A 16,643-nucleotide genomic window follows, 5' to 3' on the forward strand; every position below is an offset into this window, starting at 1 on the left:
AACCCTTAACTTTTTGGATTGAAAATATAGTAGAAAACAAAAATTATAGAAAAATGGTATTAATTATTATATTATTGTGAGTTATAGGGGAAAGGCTTGTATCAAACGTTATGCCATAGAATCTGTAAATCTGTAAAAGAAAAAGAAAGATTTAAAAAAACTCAAAGATAAGGAACTTTGGTTCCTTTATTTGCTCTATTTATTGGCAATGATGGGGTGTGATGAATGAATACACTTTTGCAGAATACTAAGCTCTCTAACAATCAAATCAATACAAGAGAGAAAAATAATATAATGTCACCAGTTGGATTACCACCTGGGTTTAGGTTTCATCCAACAGATGAAGAGCTTGTTAACTATTATCTAAAGAGGAAGATCAATGGCCAAGAAATTGAACTTGATATCATTCCTGAGGTTGATCTCTACAAATGTGAACCATGGGAATTAGCAGGTTTCTTTTCTTTTCTTTTTTTTCCTTCTTTCTTATAATAATTAACTTCCTTTAGTTTTCTTAAGTCTTGTTTTTTTCTTTTTCGGTTTAAAACAAGTTACGCATTCAGTTTTAAACTTCTTATGTCATTTCCAAATCATTATGTCTTAAGTTCACTAGTCAACTAAATTAATTCGAAACTAATTATACATTCATGTTTTTAATTATTTCTTCCTTTGTTTTTTTTTTCCCTTTTTTCTCTCAAACGATAATATTATTCTAAATGACTCAGTACATCATTCACTTTTCTTTTTATTCCCTGTACATTTACATTTCTAAATTTCAAACATAAAAGAATTTTCATTTTTGATATCTTGCCAAAATAATAATAATAATAATAATAATAATAATAATAATAATAATAATAATAATATATAATTCTCAATTAAACTCTATAGCTGTTGTGGATCATGTAGCCATCTTTTTATATATTGATTTTCAAATTCCTGTATACATTTTGAAGTGTTATGAATGAATTCATGTTTTACTTTGTTATCCTCAAATATATTCAAGCAATACATAGTACTTGATCCATGCAAAATTCATGAGATACATTTTGACCTAGAATTCTAGCAATGTCAAGAAGCATTTTATTTTTCAAAAGCCTAAACAATTTTTTGATACGCATGCAGATGAATGATTATATATCTAAAAGTCGAACATTTTGCTTGTTTCTAGAAAAATCATTTTTGCCGAGTAGAGATCCAGAGTGGTATTTCTTTGGACCAAGGGACAGAAAATACCCTAACGGATTTAGAACAAATAGAGCAACACGAGCAGGGTACTGGAAATCAACAGGTAAAGACAGGAGAGTTTCAAGCCAAAGCAGACCAATTGGTATGAAGAAGACTTTGGTTTATTATAGAGGAAGGGCTCCTCAAGGAATCAGAACTGATTGGGTTATGCACGAATATCGTCTCGATGACAAGGACTCTGAAGACACCACCGGTTTACAGGTATTATCCTTGCGTCCTCATTCATTTTATCATTTTTACAACTCTAATTACACCTACTTTTGGATTTAGTTGCACCAAATGCTATCCTATTAAGAGTGAAAAATGTTATATGAGAGTTGGTTTCATAAGCTTTCAACCATTTACAATAAGCTATATTGGTATATTATAACAAAAATGCTATTTGTACATCAAAATTAGCTACTAAAATCATCTACTAATGTATTTTTGTATAAATACATGTGCAGTTTAGTTTATTTTCGATATGTATTTGTATTCTAATATATATTTTATATTGGTGACTGATTTTAATGTACACATAATATGATTGATATGATAATTTTTATACGTAAATGCTAGGGAGATACATGTCCAGAAGTTCAATTATATACTTAGGATAAATTACATTTATCTTTAATTGCTTTTAGTCTAGCTTAGGTTATATTAAGGTTAATTATATCAACATAACAACCTTGATTTTTCATGTCAAGAAGCCTACTACGCTATATGTATAGGGAAAATAATATATATTTTACAGATAAAAAAAATAACCATAATATTACATGATTAAGTCATTTTAATAATTAAGTTGATTTAGTAATTTATTAACATAATAAAAATCAATTAAAAAAATAAAAAGAGACGTATAAGAAGAAGAAAAAATATTTACCTAGTATTTCTTTAAAAATAATATATATAAAATCGTCTAAGTTTATGAGAAGTCAGTGAAACTTATTCTTATTATTTTGTTACAGTTTTAATAACTTTTCATAATAAAGTAGCAGACAGACTTAGTTGTTAGTTAGACTTGTATAGTTAATTACTGTATCATATCATAGGTTGAAACATAAATTTACAAGTCAGTACAGTCTTTTATATAGTTACTTTTACTATTTTTAAAAAACGGTTATGGACTACTTAATTAAAATTATAATTTCTCTGTGTCTCAGTTTTAGGGGATATATAATTATTAACCTATGTTTATCATTCTGAGGTGGTGAATTAATTAAAGACAATTGAAGGGAATAATGATGATGTCCTAACAATTTCCGGGTACAAAATAATTAATTAAGGTGTGTCTCAATTTTATTAGACCTAGGAGAAGCTAAGAAAGGGAATGGTAGTGAAGTGGGGATGAATTAAAGACTTGAATATGATGATGATGATGAATAATAGAATTGAAAAACCTTTACATGTCACATCCTACAAAAGTAAATGTTTCTGTTAGCTTCAAAACTGTAGTCTCTGGTGGTGGCCCACTTGACCCTTTTCCTACTTTCAGAAACTCAAACACCCTCTACTCTCTTTTTCTTGTGTGTGTATCCACACTTGTCATCACCATATATTTGAACCAAAAAGCATCAAGTTCCATGCTTAAGCCAATTACAAAAGCTTTTTTCTTTCATTATATTATTTCCATTTGCCAAAAAACTTTATAAATTTCCATAATGATGACAAATAACCAAACTTATATTCTAATGATATATATAAGTTTATTTTTTATGAATTGCACGAATCATCTTTAATTTGGCCCATCTTTTATACTAAAGACTAATATTTTTAAAACAAAAACTTAAAAGGAGTAAATTTTCATTCTTATTGTGATAATTAATATCACTTCTATATATTTTTATTTTTTTTATATAAATATATATTAATCATTCACGTATGAATATCATTAATATATGGTGAAAACTCAGGTGTATCAACTTCACGTGAAGTCCACTTCACTTGAAGTTTCACCTTAATATATAATTAAGTAATAAAATTATTGAAAAAAAAATATTTAACTTAAATTAATCGAATAATTAGTTCACTTTTGTTTAAATATTAAAAGTCCGATTCATATTCAATGTATATAAAAATTCATTGGCCAAATTAAGAGTCACAGACACTAGAAGTATAAGATGTTAAATTAGGACGTGTGTAAACAAATTGCATGCATGGCTTGCATGGGAAGCCATAACTACTTTTATATAATAGTATAGTAATTCTAATTCTATCACACTTTCTCTCACATGTTACTTTCTCTATAAACGTATTGCTGACATATTCGTTGCTTGTGTTACTCTAATACTTGTACATGACAAAGTTCCTCTATACTATTGCGCTTCACATTGTCCTCTATCTCTTTTTTATTTTTTGAGTATTAATTATTGTAATGAGACAAAAGTCCTATACTCCGACCCTTAGGATCCAATAATTAACTAAATATTTTAAACTATTATATTGCTTTGGTGTCTTTGTCAATTGTCGTTGTTATCTTTCTTTTCATCATCATCCCTGTGTGTATGTTAATGTTATCCTCATCTAGAATTATTAGATTCTATTTCTCTTAGCCATGAATGAAGGGTTGTTTTGGCACCGCATAAAGCAACTCCTTCTCCATCACTTTCTCTCTGTGTCGGTCACTTTTTACTTTATTCCTCCAAACCCCAAAATACACCAATTGATACTCATAGTGTACTATTACACCAACATAGAAGCTGAATAAGAAGAAGAAGAGGAAGAAGAATAATATTAAATAGAAAAGGTGAGGGGATATGAGGAAAAAAAATTAATCAATAGATTCCAATCAATAATGAATGCATTACTTTATTATTAGGTTAAGCTGGAATATAATTTAATAAAGAAAATAATTAAAGATCAGTGAACTATTAGTCACAAACACTTTTCATAAATATTAATCAATATTATAGATTAATATTATATTTTTATACCATTAAAATAAAAAATTTAAAATTTAATCAATTTTACATTTTTTAATATTATATATAAAAATATATTTGTTAACTAAATATTAACTCAAAATAATAAATTTTGTTCTATACAGTATTGTTATTTATTAAGTTAACAACCTATTATAATATAGAAAAAGTTTTAAGTATACTGGTATACCAGTGTTTCAGTAATTTTTAACCGTTGATCTTAATTATATATATTATATATATTTTTTATAATTAAAATTAACGATTAAAAATCACTAAAACACCAGTATACCAGTACACTTGAAAATTTTCCTATAATATATGTTCCTCACTTTTAGTAGGCTATGGTGAGTGTCTTCAAACTTGATGACAAAATGGACAAGACATCTAGTATTGTTTGAATGTTCATCTCATGGATTTGTGTGGAGATTGTACTTTACGGTTTGTACGTACACATTTGTGCAGATCTGTTAGAGCCACAAATTTTGACTAAACTGTTTTTGACCATTGCAAACAATATAAGGCCAAAGAAGACCAAAAAGCAATTTGGGAAGAAATTAAAATATTTTAAATTATTGGATCATCATCACCCTACTCAACAATCTTTGGTGTTATTAATACTTTATAATAAATTATATTTTTGTTTGAATCATTTATATTTAATTATTGGTGACTTATTTTATTATTGCAGGATACTTATGCTTTGTGCCGTGTGTTCAAGAAAAATGGAATATGTACGGATGTTGAAGAGCAAGTAGGGCATTGTAGTAACATGTCTTCACTAATTGAGAGCTCACAAACCATAATCAATAATAATAACAATAATAGTAATAATAATAATGAGTATTGTGAAACCATGTCACCAGACATAGCAGGGGTTTCATCTTCATGTTTGGAAGAGGAAGACAAAGATGATTCATGGATGCAGTTCATCACGGAAGATGCATGGTACTCTTCTAATGCACCAAATATGGTTGGTGGTGAAGAAGTTTCACATGTTACATTTACAAGCTAATATATATTTTTCAAGATTGGTGGTCAATAATTAATAACTTTGGGAACATCTCATCATATATATAGTAATTAATAAAAAAAATATCTAAATACTTTTTTTAATTTACACCATAATTAACTTATTTTTATTATTGAGATACTAGTTAACACTTTCTTTACTCTAATTATTATGGTTAATTAATTGGTGAGGATGGTTTGGTTTGGTTTCTTTTTTTTTTTTTTTTTTGGGTGGGTTTGTTAGGGGTCATATTATTTTGGATTTTTGTACTAACCTCATCTCGAGGTTACGTGGGTGTCACCTGTGGAATAAAGAAAAAAACTACCACACAAAGTGTAAGTTTCATTATGTTATTTTTTTTTTCCTCCCTATGGAAGGGATTATAACACTTGAAAGGCAATTGAATATAATACTATAGTTCGATTAAAAAATATGGCGCTACCAATTTTTAATGTGCATCTTCTCTTACGAGAATATTTTTAAAGGCATTCAAAACATTATTGTGTGTATTGGAGTTCGTTAATAAGCACTATGCTTGACATGGTCGCCATTAGAAGAGATTTGAGAAGTTTGTTAAAGATATATGTTGGTTAGTGGTTTCATTATTTAGCCCTTTCAGCACGGTTAATAACATCCTAATATTTTTTAATAAAGACATATATTTATGTTTTTCCTCGTAAGCTGAAAGAAATGTTATATGTGATATGAATATTCTTATCTTGACCTAGATAGAATCAGTTATAAATTAATTTACATATGTATTTTTTGAGTTGATTCATATTTCAATTTGTTTTTTGTATGATATAAATAGGCCTGTTGGGTGCTCCATATAAATACCAATAATTTCTCTCATTCTCTTTACTTCTACTCTATTTTATTAATCTTAGCTATATATTTCACAACAATTTATCAACACTACTCTCTACCATTTAGATGGTATAGGCCTAAGGTAGAAGACCTTAGTGAGCAAGACTAATTGTATTAGATAATTATATTTAGATATATCCTGAAGAGACCATTGTAGCATTGATTCTTGCAGTGGTTGAAGATTATTATAAATACTAGTCAAGGCGAAAAATTGTTTAAAATATGACTTGTATTAATAATATATTCTTCAATCATTCCCGGTGAAAGTTGAAGATAATATATATGAAGCAATATAGAGATAATGTTTCTAATATTTTAATCCTCAAATATCTAAGTTTTATAAATAATTTAGATTGGTCTAGTAGTTAACTCACTAGTTCGCTTAAGCAAATATCAGAGATTCGAATCTCACGTGCTATGATCCACCATGAAAAACAAAAATGTCTACGTTCTGTCGCTAGAATTGTTTCTTTAGTACGCATCATTTGGCTATAAATAGGAGCTAAAGTGAAACCCTCAATGCACCAAGCAAAGCAACAAAGCAATCCAAAGTTTCGGTATAACTTGTAAGTGAGATTCTACTTGTAACGTAGTAAGTGTAATATTATAGAATTTGGTAAAATTTTAAGTGATATAAGCGATATAAACTAAGATTTGATTATATTCTCTAAAACTTACTAGGTATTGCAAATCGTATTATAAACTAAGTGTAATACACCATATTGTAATTACCATTGAATATATTAAATATCATTTCAGAGTGTTAGCGCAAGATATTTTGCTTCCTTTCTTCCTGAACTTGTTTTATTGGTATATTAAATCTATGATTCTTCACGTAAATTATTTACCTCATTTCCACTCTTGACTGCTCCCTATTCCCTAACAGTAACAACTATAGCTTCAAAGTTAAGTAGCTCGTGTCATTCCTACCATAAGAATCACAGGTCTATCGGACAAGTTTAGAACCTTTCGTAGTTTCATGGCATGACCGGAATAAGAGACGTGTTCTTTTTTGTTTTCCCTTGTGTATATCGAACCTACTTATTGTTTTCCTACTATTGAATAGAGGGTATGGAGTTATGGTATTCAATCATTCAAGTCCTACTTTTATCAGAGAGTAGAAAGTAAGTCAACTTAGTAAACGAAGAAGAATGAATAGTCTATAGAAAACAACTATTAGCGGGCTAGTCAAGCACGATTTAAGTTACATCTACACTGAGCAATTACATTGATACCGATTAAATAGTTAAAAGAAAATTCATGAATTACAATTTAATTAAAAAGAACAAGAAAAATGCATAATACAATCATTGAGACTTTGAGAGAGTCACCTTACACAGTTGCAAACATGTGTTTCATATCTCACACCTTCCATTGCTCAAATTCTTCACAGCTTAACATGAAAGAGCTTGCGTTTCGATGTCCGCCACCTCCAAATTCCTAAACAGAGAGACCAAAAGCACATTAGCTACAAGTTTGAGTCCTACAGCAAGTAACATGAACAAACCTGGTAAAAGAATAATTAACCTGTGAGATTGGCGTTGTATCTTCATTTTCCACACTTCTCAGGCTTATTTTAAACTTGTGATCATTTTCAAGCTCTGGTACTTTATATACAATAGCTCCGATACCCCTAAAATTAGAAGTGGATCACAAACATGAGATATGAATTATCGAAAACAGTAAAGTAATGACATTTATTTTGGGTCGACACAAGATAACGAGAATATGGAATTATATAAACTTGCGAAACACGTTTCAGATCCTGCAATCAGTTCTATAATTTCCTAACCATCAAGAATGTAGGCTGAATAACAGAATCATACTACTTCTATTCTTTGTGTTTGTGGTTAGAATGTTGAACTCAAAGAACAAACCATGACATTATCCTCAAGTCACTATGCTTCTTAAGGGTGTATTTGTTGAAAGGAAAAGGGTTTGAAGTATAAACACATGTGAGAGTTAAGAGTACAAACAGAGTGAATCTTCCTATCTTACAACCTCTATAATAGTTTTTTTATGTCTCTGGGGGAAAAACATGCGAGTTCGTGGATTAACCACTTACACCAAAACCTCTTCATGCCCACAAAAAACTCATTCTATCTACTTTATCAGTTATACCTTATGCCACATGCAAAATTACCACCTTCAATTACAGATATCCTCTTTTGCCTCAATCGTGCCTTCACATGTCTTGCACCCTATCCTCTCTTTGCAATTGAGTTCCTATTAATACTTCTCAGATTTCTACAGAACCATAAACTTTGCCTTCCCTAACTTCTTTCTGTCACCTCCACACATCCCACTCCCTTCGGCATGGCCATCAAGAGGACAAGGTGCGGCAAGGCATTTCACAGAACCAGTTATGGTTCATCAACTCATTGATTTCTCAAACCAACTCATCTAGCATGAAATCTGAGCCACTTTTACATTCCATTAATTTTGTTGGGGAGAGAATAGATAGTCATTTAACCTAGTATCTCAAAGCCAATTTCAAGTTTATAATTTTCATATTCCAATCAGGTTTATGTTTGTCAAAAAATAACTCTATTTCTCAACTTCCAAGTGTGTCATGTAACAATAAAATACAGACAAGCCATAAAACCTCTACACTATTTGCTGCAACTATAATATACTTAGGATAGGAACAACCAAAAATGAAATGAACGAACCTCAACTTCATTTTTTGGCTTTTAATAGCTAGTTGATGTCCCAATTCACTCCTTAACTCTGAAAGTGTTGTATCTGCATCAACAGCCTCCAATTACATAAAGATAAAGGTGTTGTTAGCAACAAGATTTTCATAACCTTTTGCCATCTCCTTTTGAAGAAGCAAAAGAAAACCTATAAGCAAATCTACAAAGCTTATATCCAGATACCAGGGAAAAAGAAAGATACCAGCACCCAACTTCACAGTACAAATTAATAGACTTGGGAGCAACATGAAGTAATTCGCAAATGTAAGTGCTGAAAAGGAAACATACCAGGCAACAACCAAATGCACCATTACCGAGGGCAATCTCATATGACTTGGAAATACAATCATCCATTAGTTTTTGTTTGTGTGATAAGCTCTTCATGCCTTGACTAATAACACAATCCAAGTCCAAGGAAAGCAACTGCCATTATTCAGAAAAAATAAAATAAAATAAAAATAAAATTTTGTCACTTCTTTCAAACATCCAGTAGTCTCATTTATATCATATATTAATTGTTCAATAAAGATATTTTTTGTGCTTCAGTTTTAACCCCAAATCCCATCAATTCAATGTAGCAAAACAGACGTGCTTTGATAACATTAGCATATAGCCAATTTTAAGGAACTGAATTTATATCAGAGTTTAATTGAATTCCAAACTTCTGAAAAACAAGTTTGAATTATCCACGTCTTCACTGAACTTGCACACAAATTTTAAGTTAAAAGAAAGGATAACATCTTCATGCAAATAGAAACTTATCAAACAAAACAAAACCCAACATGCATAATAACTGAGACAACACAGACTGCAAAAAGAAACTTGCTGAAGTTAGGAAAGAAAATGTAATCATTACTTGATCAAACATGGAAGGGTTTTTTCTAACATCAAACTCAATGTTCAAATCCTTCAATCCACTGCTAAAAGCTTTGCTGTTATGCAGTTTCCACCTCCAAAGGTCCCCATCTTCAATGTAGCGAAAGAGTTGGCGAACACGCTCAAATTCATCGAGCACAGACTGGTGCTTAACAGCATCATGATTCATAAGCTTCTCTTTGAAGTAATCCAAGGCGATAGTAGCCCCACTCCTCTCCATATCAATCACTTTATCAGCATTCTCAGCCCCCAAATTCTCACTCCCTAGCCTCTCAAGTGCAGTTTTGTGATGGTCCAAAACGATCACTCTACATACAATTCGATACACTCACGTCAAATTAAAATCACAAGCATACTATTGAAGAGAGGAGTTAGTACCTTTGAACTTTGGCGGAGATATCTTGAAGAAAGTGAGGAGGGCCAACGAAATCGAGAAGGTAGAGATGGGAGATTTGAGTGAGAGGAAGATCGTGGGGGGTGAGAGGGCGGTAGACGGTGTTGGGGAAGAAGAGTGAAGGGAGACAAGTTGCCTTGAAATAGAGGTGTGCCGCCAGAGCAGCAAAAGCACCGTCCGGACATGGGTAGTGGTAAAGTATTGCTGCTGCTGCCATTCTTGAGCTTCTTGCGGTTGCAGTTCCAGAATCTATTAATTAGTTATTAAATATCTACAATCAACATCAACATTTAAAATCTAAAAACACTTTTGATTCATAATCCTAGTCAAACTCTGCTTCGCTTTAAAATTAAAATTAGATTGCTTTTATTCATTTTTTACAAAAGAAGATTATAGGTGATTTGGGCCTTTGGGCTACCAAAACACACGAATTAAATCAATAGAAGAATATAATTGATTTAATTAAAACTATCTGGCTTACTCGAATTATTTTTACCATTTATTTTTTTTAGAATTAATACTCAATTTGGTGCTCAAACTCCATGAAAATTTTAATTTAGTTCTTAAAATTTTAATTATTTTATTTTAGTCTCCAGATTTTGTAAACGTTTTAAAAAACAATTTCCGATATAAAAATGTTAATGAAAAGATGGCATCAACAATCAAATGCCATACTGAAATTTGTAAAACGAGGCGATTTTAGTTTTGGCGTTCAAATAACTTAAAAAGGATTCTGGATCACTTGTTTTAGGAAGAAAAGTTTTAATTTTTTTTACTATTTGAGTGTCAAAACAAAACAACGTCGTTTTACAGAGTTCAACGTGATATCTGGCTATCTACATCAATATTCTGTTAACATTTGTGCGTCATAAATTATGTCAGGGAATAACATGAGTCATATTCACAAAATTTAAATACTAAATAAAGGCCATTAAAATTTCAGAGACTAAATTAAGACTCGTATGCAAATTAAAGAACTAAAATTGAGTATTATCTCTAAGATTATACTAACTTTTTGTTAATATTCAAAATTTAGTCATTTTAACAAAAATAAACTTGAATCTAAATAACCAAGTTAACAGAGATATACAAAAACTAAGCATTATAACTATAATTAAGTTAAATTATAGTATTTGAAAAAAGGAAATTATAATTTAATTTAATTTAATAAGAGTAGGAAAAGTCAAATTTTGTAAAAGATTTGTCTAGAGATGTTAAAACATATTAGTTTTGTTTTTAAAATTACATTTTTTCGTAAAATAATTTTACTTTTTCTTTTTGGAAAGTAATTGAAGTCATTTTTTTAAATGTACTTTAGTCTATTGAAAATAAATATTAGACTATTCCCTTGTGGTATATATACAAATTTTTTTGGCATTCAAGTCTAATAAAGTTGGTCCAAATTCAACAAAAACCAATTTTAGAATACAAAATCTGTAAACATGCGCTTGTGCAACTGTTCACTAGCGCGAACATTAATATAAAAAACGCTTCGTCTCTCTCGATCAAAACGGAAACAAAAAAATTTCAAATGACACTCAAAATCTCTCAAAATCTTTTCCAAAACTGAAGGAAAATTCGAAGTTATGTTCCAAATCTTCACCAAGAAACATAGAAAGAGAAGACGAAACGTTATTCAAGATACTTAATCATGAAATAGATCAAAGCATAAATCTCAAATAAAGTAAAACACTTAGATTAATAATTCATAAAAAGATGAACAGAGCTCCTAATTTAAACAAAAGAGATTAGTTGCTCATGGTCAAAACAAGAAATTGTAAAGTATGGTATAAAAAATGGTTCCCCCTTTGTCCGTGGAAAAGGACTTATTTAAAACCTAAACAATAAACTAGAATTCAAATTCAAACTAAATCAAAATAGAACCAAATCTAATTTAAATAAAAACTTTTCTTAATAACTCTTAATTAGCTAGTGATCTTCAATTGAACTTCAGAACTTGGTGTCTTGCTTTGTTGAAATCATGGGCTTGCAATTTCAATCTTGGGCCAACAAAATACTTGAAGTTGGAAAGATTAATGAAGGATTGTGAAGTCCTTGGATGATAGCCTAAGCCATGCGTTATACGCAAGGGAAGCAAGTAGAACGATGACTTGAGAAGTGGCCACTGGAGGTGTTCCAAGCCCATGCGTTATATGCATGGTGTCTCGAGTATAATGCATGGTATCTCAAGTCTAATGGTGCGGAATTTAAAGTACACAAACTAACCGGCAAGTGCACCAGGTCGTACCAAGTAGTACCTCAGGTGAATGAGGGTCGATCCCACGAGAATTGATGGATCAAGCAAGAATGGTCAAGTGATTTGTTTGTTAGACAAACAGAAAATCATGTATTGAGAGTTCAAACACATTAACAGTAAATTCAAAATATTAGAAAACAAGCAGTAAATTGAGGTGAAATAATATATGGAGAAACAGTTAAGACTTCAGAGTTATCTATTTTTCGGATTGACTTTTCTTACTAACTATTTTAATCATGCAAGATTTAATTCATGGCAAACTATATGTGACTAAACCCTAATTTCTTAGACCTTTTTAGTCTCCTCTAAAATTTATCAACCGCCAATTCCTTGGTCACTTGATTCCAATCAAAGGGTGAAGTTCAATTCTAGTTTATATGCCACAGAAATCCTAATTACCCAAATATAAGAGGATTATATGTCACGTATCCCGTTAAGTCCAAATAATTAGAAATTTAGGAGAAACTATTTTCAAGCTATTATTCAAGTAAAGAGCTTTTCCAAGTTATACAAGAACTCAATTAGAACAAGGGTCATACTTTCGTTCCACCCAAATTCATAAGATGAAGAACGAAAATAATTCTTAAAATTGAAATTAGTACATGAACTAAAATAGAAAAATAATAGTATCAATCCATACAATAGACAGAGCTCCTAACCTTAACAGTGGAGGTTTAGTTGCTCATGGTTCAGAGAGAAAACTAGGATTCTCTAAAACTGTAAATTTCGGAATCAGGTCAAAGAGAAGAGAAGAGCCCGAAGAGCTGATTCTTTTTTCCTTTTATATCTAATCCTAATTAATGTAAATTATAATTTCTAAAACTAAATAATATCTTTTCCTATTTTCAAATAAAAATTAAGCTTAATCAGAATAAATAGGAGATTGCGTGCTAGGTTTGAGGAGAGCTGGGGACCACTTGAATCATTAATAACCCACGCCCAACTTGAGAGTGAGCTGCGCCTTACTTGGACATTTGTTGCGCCTTAGTTGGAATGTGGGCAGCAAAGAATGGCATGGAAGGCTTGACATTGGTGCCTTACTTGAGGGAATCATGCGGCTAACTTGAGTGAGTCACACCTATGTTGCGTATTGTTGTTATGCATTGCGCCTAACTTGAGTAGGCGCAGCCTAGGCAGAACTCCTTGGACGCTTTTCTTTCATCCTGTTGCCTAACTTGAGGAATGAGGAATCTCAAGTTAGGCGCCACCTTGGCTGCTTTAGATTGATGGCTTTAGTTGATCTTGGCGCCTAACTTGAGAATTCTCAAGTTAGGTGCCACCCTTGCTGACTTGGTGAAGAAGAAGTATGGACTATTATACATCGTTAGAAAGCTTTGGAAGTTAGCTTTCCAATGCCACTGGAATCACATCAATTGGACCTCTGTAGCTCGAGTGACGCGTTCTTCTTTTTTCTGCGAAAACTCCATCAAATCCAGCTGAATGCCACCTAAAATAAATAGAATTGCACACGACTCAAAGCAGCATCCATAGTGGCTAAAAGATAATTAATTCTTGATTAAACTCAATAAATTGAATGCAAATTCACTAGAAAAAGATAGAAAATATGCTCACACATCATATAATGCAAGGTTAGAGGCTTGCTACTAGAAGTGCAATTTGCTTATGCGTTGTACATACGAGGAGACAAGTAGAATGCATGGTGCCATGCGTTATATGCATGGTTCTCAAGTAGTACGCATGGTTTGGCTTTGGCTTCTGGAGATGCTTCTTGGCTTGTGCGTATATACGCATGGTCCATGCATTATACGTTTGGCTTTCTTGGCACTCCAGGGGCTTCAATAATTTTGCATGCATTGAACTCATGATGCTATGCGTTGTACGCATGATGCTTTGCTTGGTTCAAGAGCTCCTCTACTTGCTCCCTCCATGCCTTGCTCTTTAGTGCTATGGTTGCTTGCTTCTTCCGATACTTGTTCTTGCTAGATTTCTTTCAAAATCTCCTATAACAAAAGAACTCAAAGCAACTCCAAAAAATATTGATTAAAGCACAAAAAATCTTAATTATAACAAGAAAATCACTAACTTTATTCAAGAAAATAATAAATAAAACAACTAAAGATGCTTATGCATCAAGAGAAAATTGAGCAAAAAGTCCAAAAATCACCTTCCAGGGTCACGCATACGTCGGGCGTGTGTATGGAGGGCTCGGAGGACGCTTGGCGGAAGGAGGAAGAAAGGAGGGTCCGCTGGGAATGTAGAAGTGGCCGTCAGGCGTGCAGGAGGCCTTGGGAAGGTCCGTTGGGCATGTGTCACATCCGCCGGGTGTAGGAGCGGTCCGCTGGGCGTGAGGGATGTCTGCCGGGTGTGTGTCCTTGCGTGCTTTGGCTCCATTTCTTCTCTTTCTTAGGGCTTAGTTTTATTTCTTAGGCCACGCTTTTTATGTACTTGTGTTTTCTTTGTGAAAAATATATGATTCTTGCTTGTTTTTGAGCCAAAGACTCCTAAAAATACAGAAACACTATCTCAGCTCTAAATATTTTATTATTTATGAAATTCTATTAGAAAACATAAGAAATTCGATTAAAACCTTAGAAAATGAATGAAAAAGAACCTTAAAAATTGCTTAAGATGACATGTCATCAGTGCAATTGGTTTTTTCGTCCTGCATTTGGTGTAATTAGGCCATAGATTATTTCTACAGTGATTCTATTGTCATTTTGTGCATGTTTGAGTGATTTGCATCTTTTGAACTAAGTTTGTGGCAAGTAATCACTATGTACTTTCGGTGCTTTTTAACTGAATTGAGGTACAATTGGTCGGTGCTTTTGTCCTGTATTTAGTGTAATTAGGCTATAGAATATTGTTGTAGTGCTTCTGGTTTTATATTGTACATAGTTAACTGATTTTGATGAGTTAAATATTGTGTTTAACCTAATTCTTTATTCCTTACAGAAAAAACGATAATAAAAAAAGTTGTTGAGAAGAGCACTGCAAAAAAGAAGACAACAGTATATAAAGTAAGTATATATATGTTAAAACAACTTCATTTTTGTTGTATAAATATAGTTATCTAACATAATTTTTATTTATTTATAGAAAACTCATGATTTAATGTGCTCAACAAGATCCATATCTGAAATATTTAGCAAGATGACCGATGAAAAGAAAGCTATCATCGAATAATTGGGATTTGGTGTGATGAAACATATCCCGGGATTGAATGTGACCCATAAACTGCTGAGAGAACTAGCCAATTCCTTTGATTTATATAATAGCTCCCTGGACACATGGTACGTGAAAACCCTGAAAATTAATAAATAATTAACTAATAAATTAATTATGAGCCTAATAAATTAGAAAATTAAATTTTATAATTTGAAGAAGTAAGAATATTTAAAATGCGTATTAAAACACTAATTTTAAATATTTTGGCCTGAAATTAGGTCAACAGACCGAACTGGTTGAACCAGACTCATATTGGGCCCAAGGCCCAACATATATATACAAGGTTCAGCCACTCTTCCCCTACATTATACAAGTTCACACTAAGAACGGGGAAGAGGAGCAAAACCTAACTCCCATTCCAAATCCAATCTTCAATCATACATATCTCTCAATCTGGAATTCCGATCGTCGCACCGTTTATGGTCACGTAACCGTCTTGCCGAGATCTTCAAACCCATCTGAACAAAGTGGTAAGAAATTTGAATTTCTCACCCAGTTCTTCACTCCCTTCAATTTCATGATTTTTGGTACATGGGTATTGAGAATTGTATAATTTTAATGGTTTAGGGGTACTCTAGTGCGAGATATAGCTAGGTTTCATCCAAGTGCTCAGTGGGTAAGGTGAAGAATCACTAAACCTTTGTTAATTAGTGAACTAGTGAACCCTTGTGTTGATTATATTGAAATTATGTGAAATTAGATTGAATTTCATGTTGATTTGGAGTTAAATTGGTGAACTGGGACAAAATTCTAGTGGTTGAAGCTTGTTAAGTTGATTTAGAGACTTTGAAAACTTGTGGACGAGAGGTTTTCTGGTGTTTTGTGGCTTAGGGAAGAACCAACCAAGGTATGATTTTGGTTTCTTATAGATAATATATAATGGTGCGTAAAAATTTAGGCTAGTTTCCATAAGATAGGCTTGAATATTTTGAATAGTTGGATTTGATGGAATTAATGTGTGTGTGTGTGTGTGTGTGTGTGTGTATGTGATGAGTTGATCATGAAAAGTTAATAATTTAGGTGATTAAATGATTGATAAGTAGGAGACTAATATTTGGGGATGTATGTGAATGTTTGGGATTGGTTTTGGTTGTGAATGGTTTGGTTTGTAATGAGAATTTTGAAAAACTAGAGGATTCGTAACTTTTGGTAAAAACTGATTTTTGACCAACTTCAGCAGGCCATAACTTGGCTTCCGAACCCC

At 31.9% G+C, this 16,643-nt stretch overlaps 2 protein-coding genes across 2 annotated transcripts; one reads left to right on the forward strand and one right to left on the reverse strand.

Moving 5' to 3' along the window:
• The first annotated feature begins 212 nt into the window (after positions 1–212).
• On the forward strand, positions 213–5,594 carry LOC112750829 (NAC domain-containing protein 54). The gene is made up of 3 exons (XM_025799694.3): positions 213–451; positions 1,169–1,446; positions 4,843–5,594. The coding sequence occupies exons 1-3, from the start codon at positions 226–228 to the stop codon at positions 5,164–5,166; spliced, it is 828 nt and encodes a 275-aa protein (XP_025655479.1). The 5' UTR covers positions 213–225; the 3' UTR covers positions 5,167–5,594.
• Positions 5,595–7,168: 1,574 nt separating this feature from the next.
• On the reverse strand, positions 7,169–10,331 carry LOC112750831 (uncharacterized). The gene is made up of 6 exons (XM_025799695.3): positions 9,981–10,331; positions 9,583–9,910; positions 9,015–9,149; positions 8,703–8,788; positions 7,558–7,663; positions 7,169–7,470 (listed from the first exon to the last, which is right to left on the reverse strand). Exons 1-6 carry the CDS (start codon positions 10,211–10,213, stop codon positions 7,393–7,395), a joined length of 966 nt encoding a protein of 321 aa, XP_025655480.1. The 5' UTR covers positions 10,214–10,331; the 3' UTR covers positions 7,169–7,392.
• Positions 10,332–16,643: the final 6,312 nt, after the last annotated feature.

The sequence above is a fragment of the Arachis hypogaea genome, chromosome 15, assembly GCF_003086295.3.
Source record: "Arachis hypogaea cultivar Tifrunner chromosome 15, arahy.Tifrunner.gnm2.J5K5, whole genome shotgun sequence".
In the NCBI taxonomy this organism is placed as follows: Eukaryota; Viridiplantae; Streptophyta; class Magnoliopsida; order Fabales; family Fabaceae; genus Arachis; species Arachis hypogaea.

Excerpts from the sequence above, each read along its gene's own strand:
- LOC112750829 (XM_025799694.3), top strand. The coding sequence starts at position 226 with ATGAATACACTTTTGCAGAATACTAAGCTCTCTAACAATCAAATCAAT. Across the intron at positions 452-1,168 it reads TGAACCATGGGAATTAGCAG|AAAAATCATTTTTGCCGAGT; the intron begins GTTTCTTTTCTT and ends GCTTGTTTCTAG. Across the intron at positions 1,447-4,842 it reads AAGACACCACCGGTTTACAG|GATACTTATGCTTTGTGCCG; the intron begins GTATTATCCTTG and ends TTATTATTGCAG.
- LOC112750831 (XM_025799695.3), bottom strand. The coding sequence starts at position 10,213 with ATGGCAGCAGCAGCAATACTTTACCACTACCCATGTCCGGACGGTGCT. Across the intron at positions 9,150-9,582 it reads ACCCTTCCATGTTTGATCAA|TTGCTTTCCTTGGACTTGGA; the intron begins GTAATGATTACA and ends GAATAATGGCAG. Across the intron at positions 7,664-8,702 it reads AGCCAAAAAATGAAGTTGAG|GGGTATCGGAGCTATTGTAT; the intron begins GTTCGTTCATTT and ends TTCTAATTTTAG.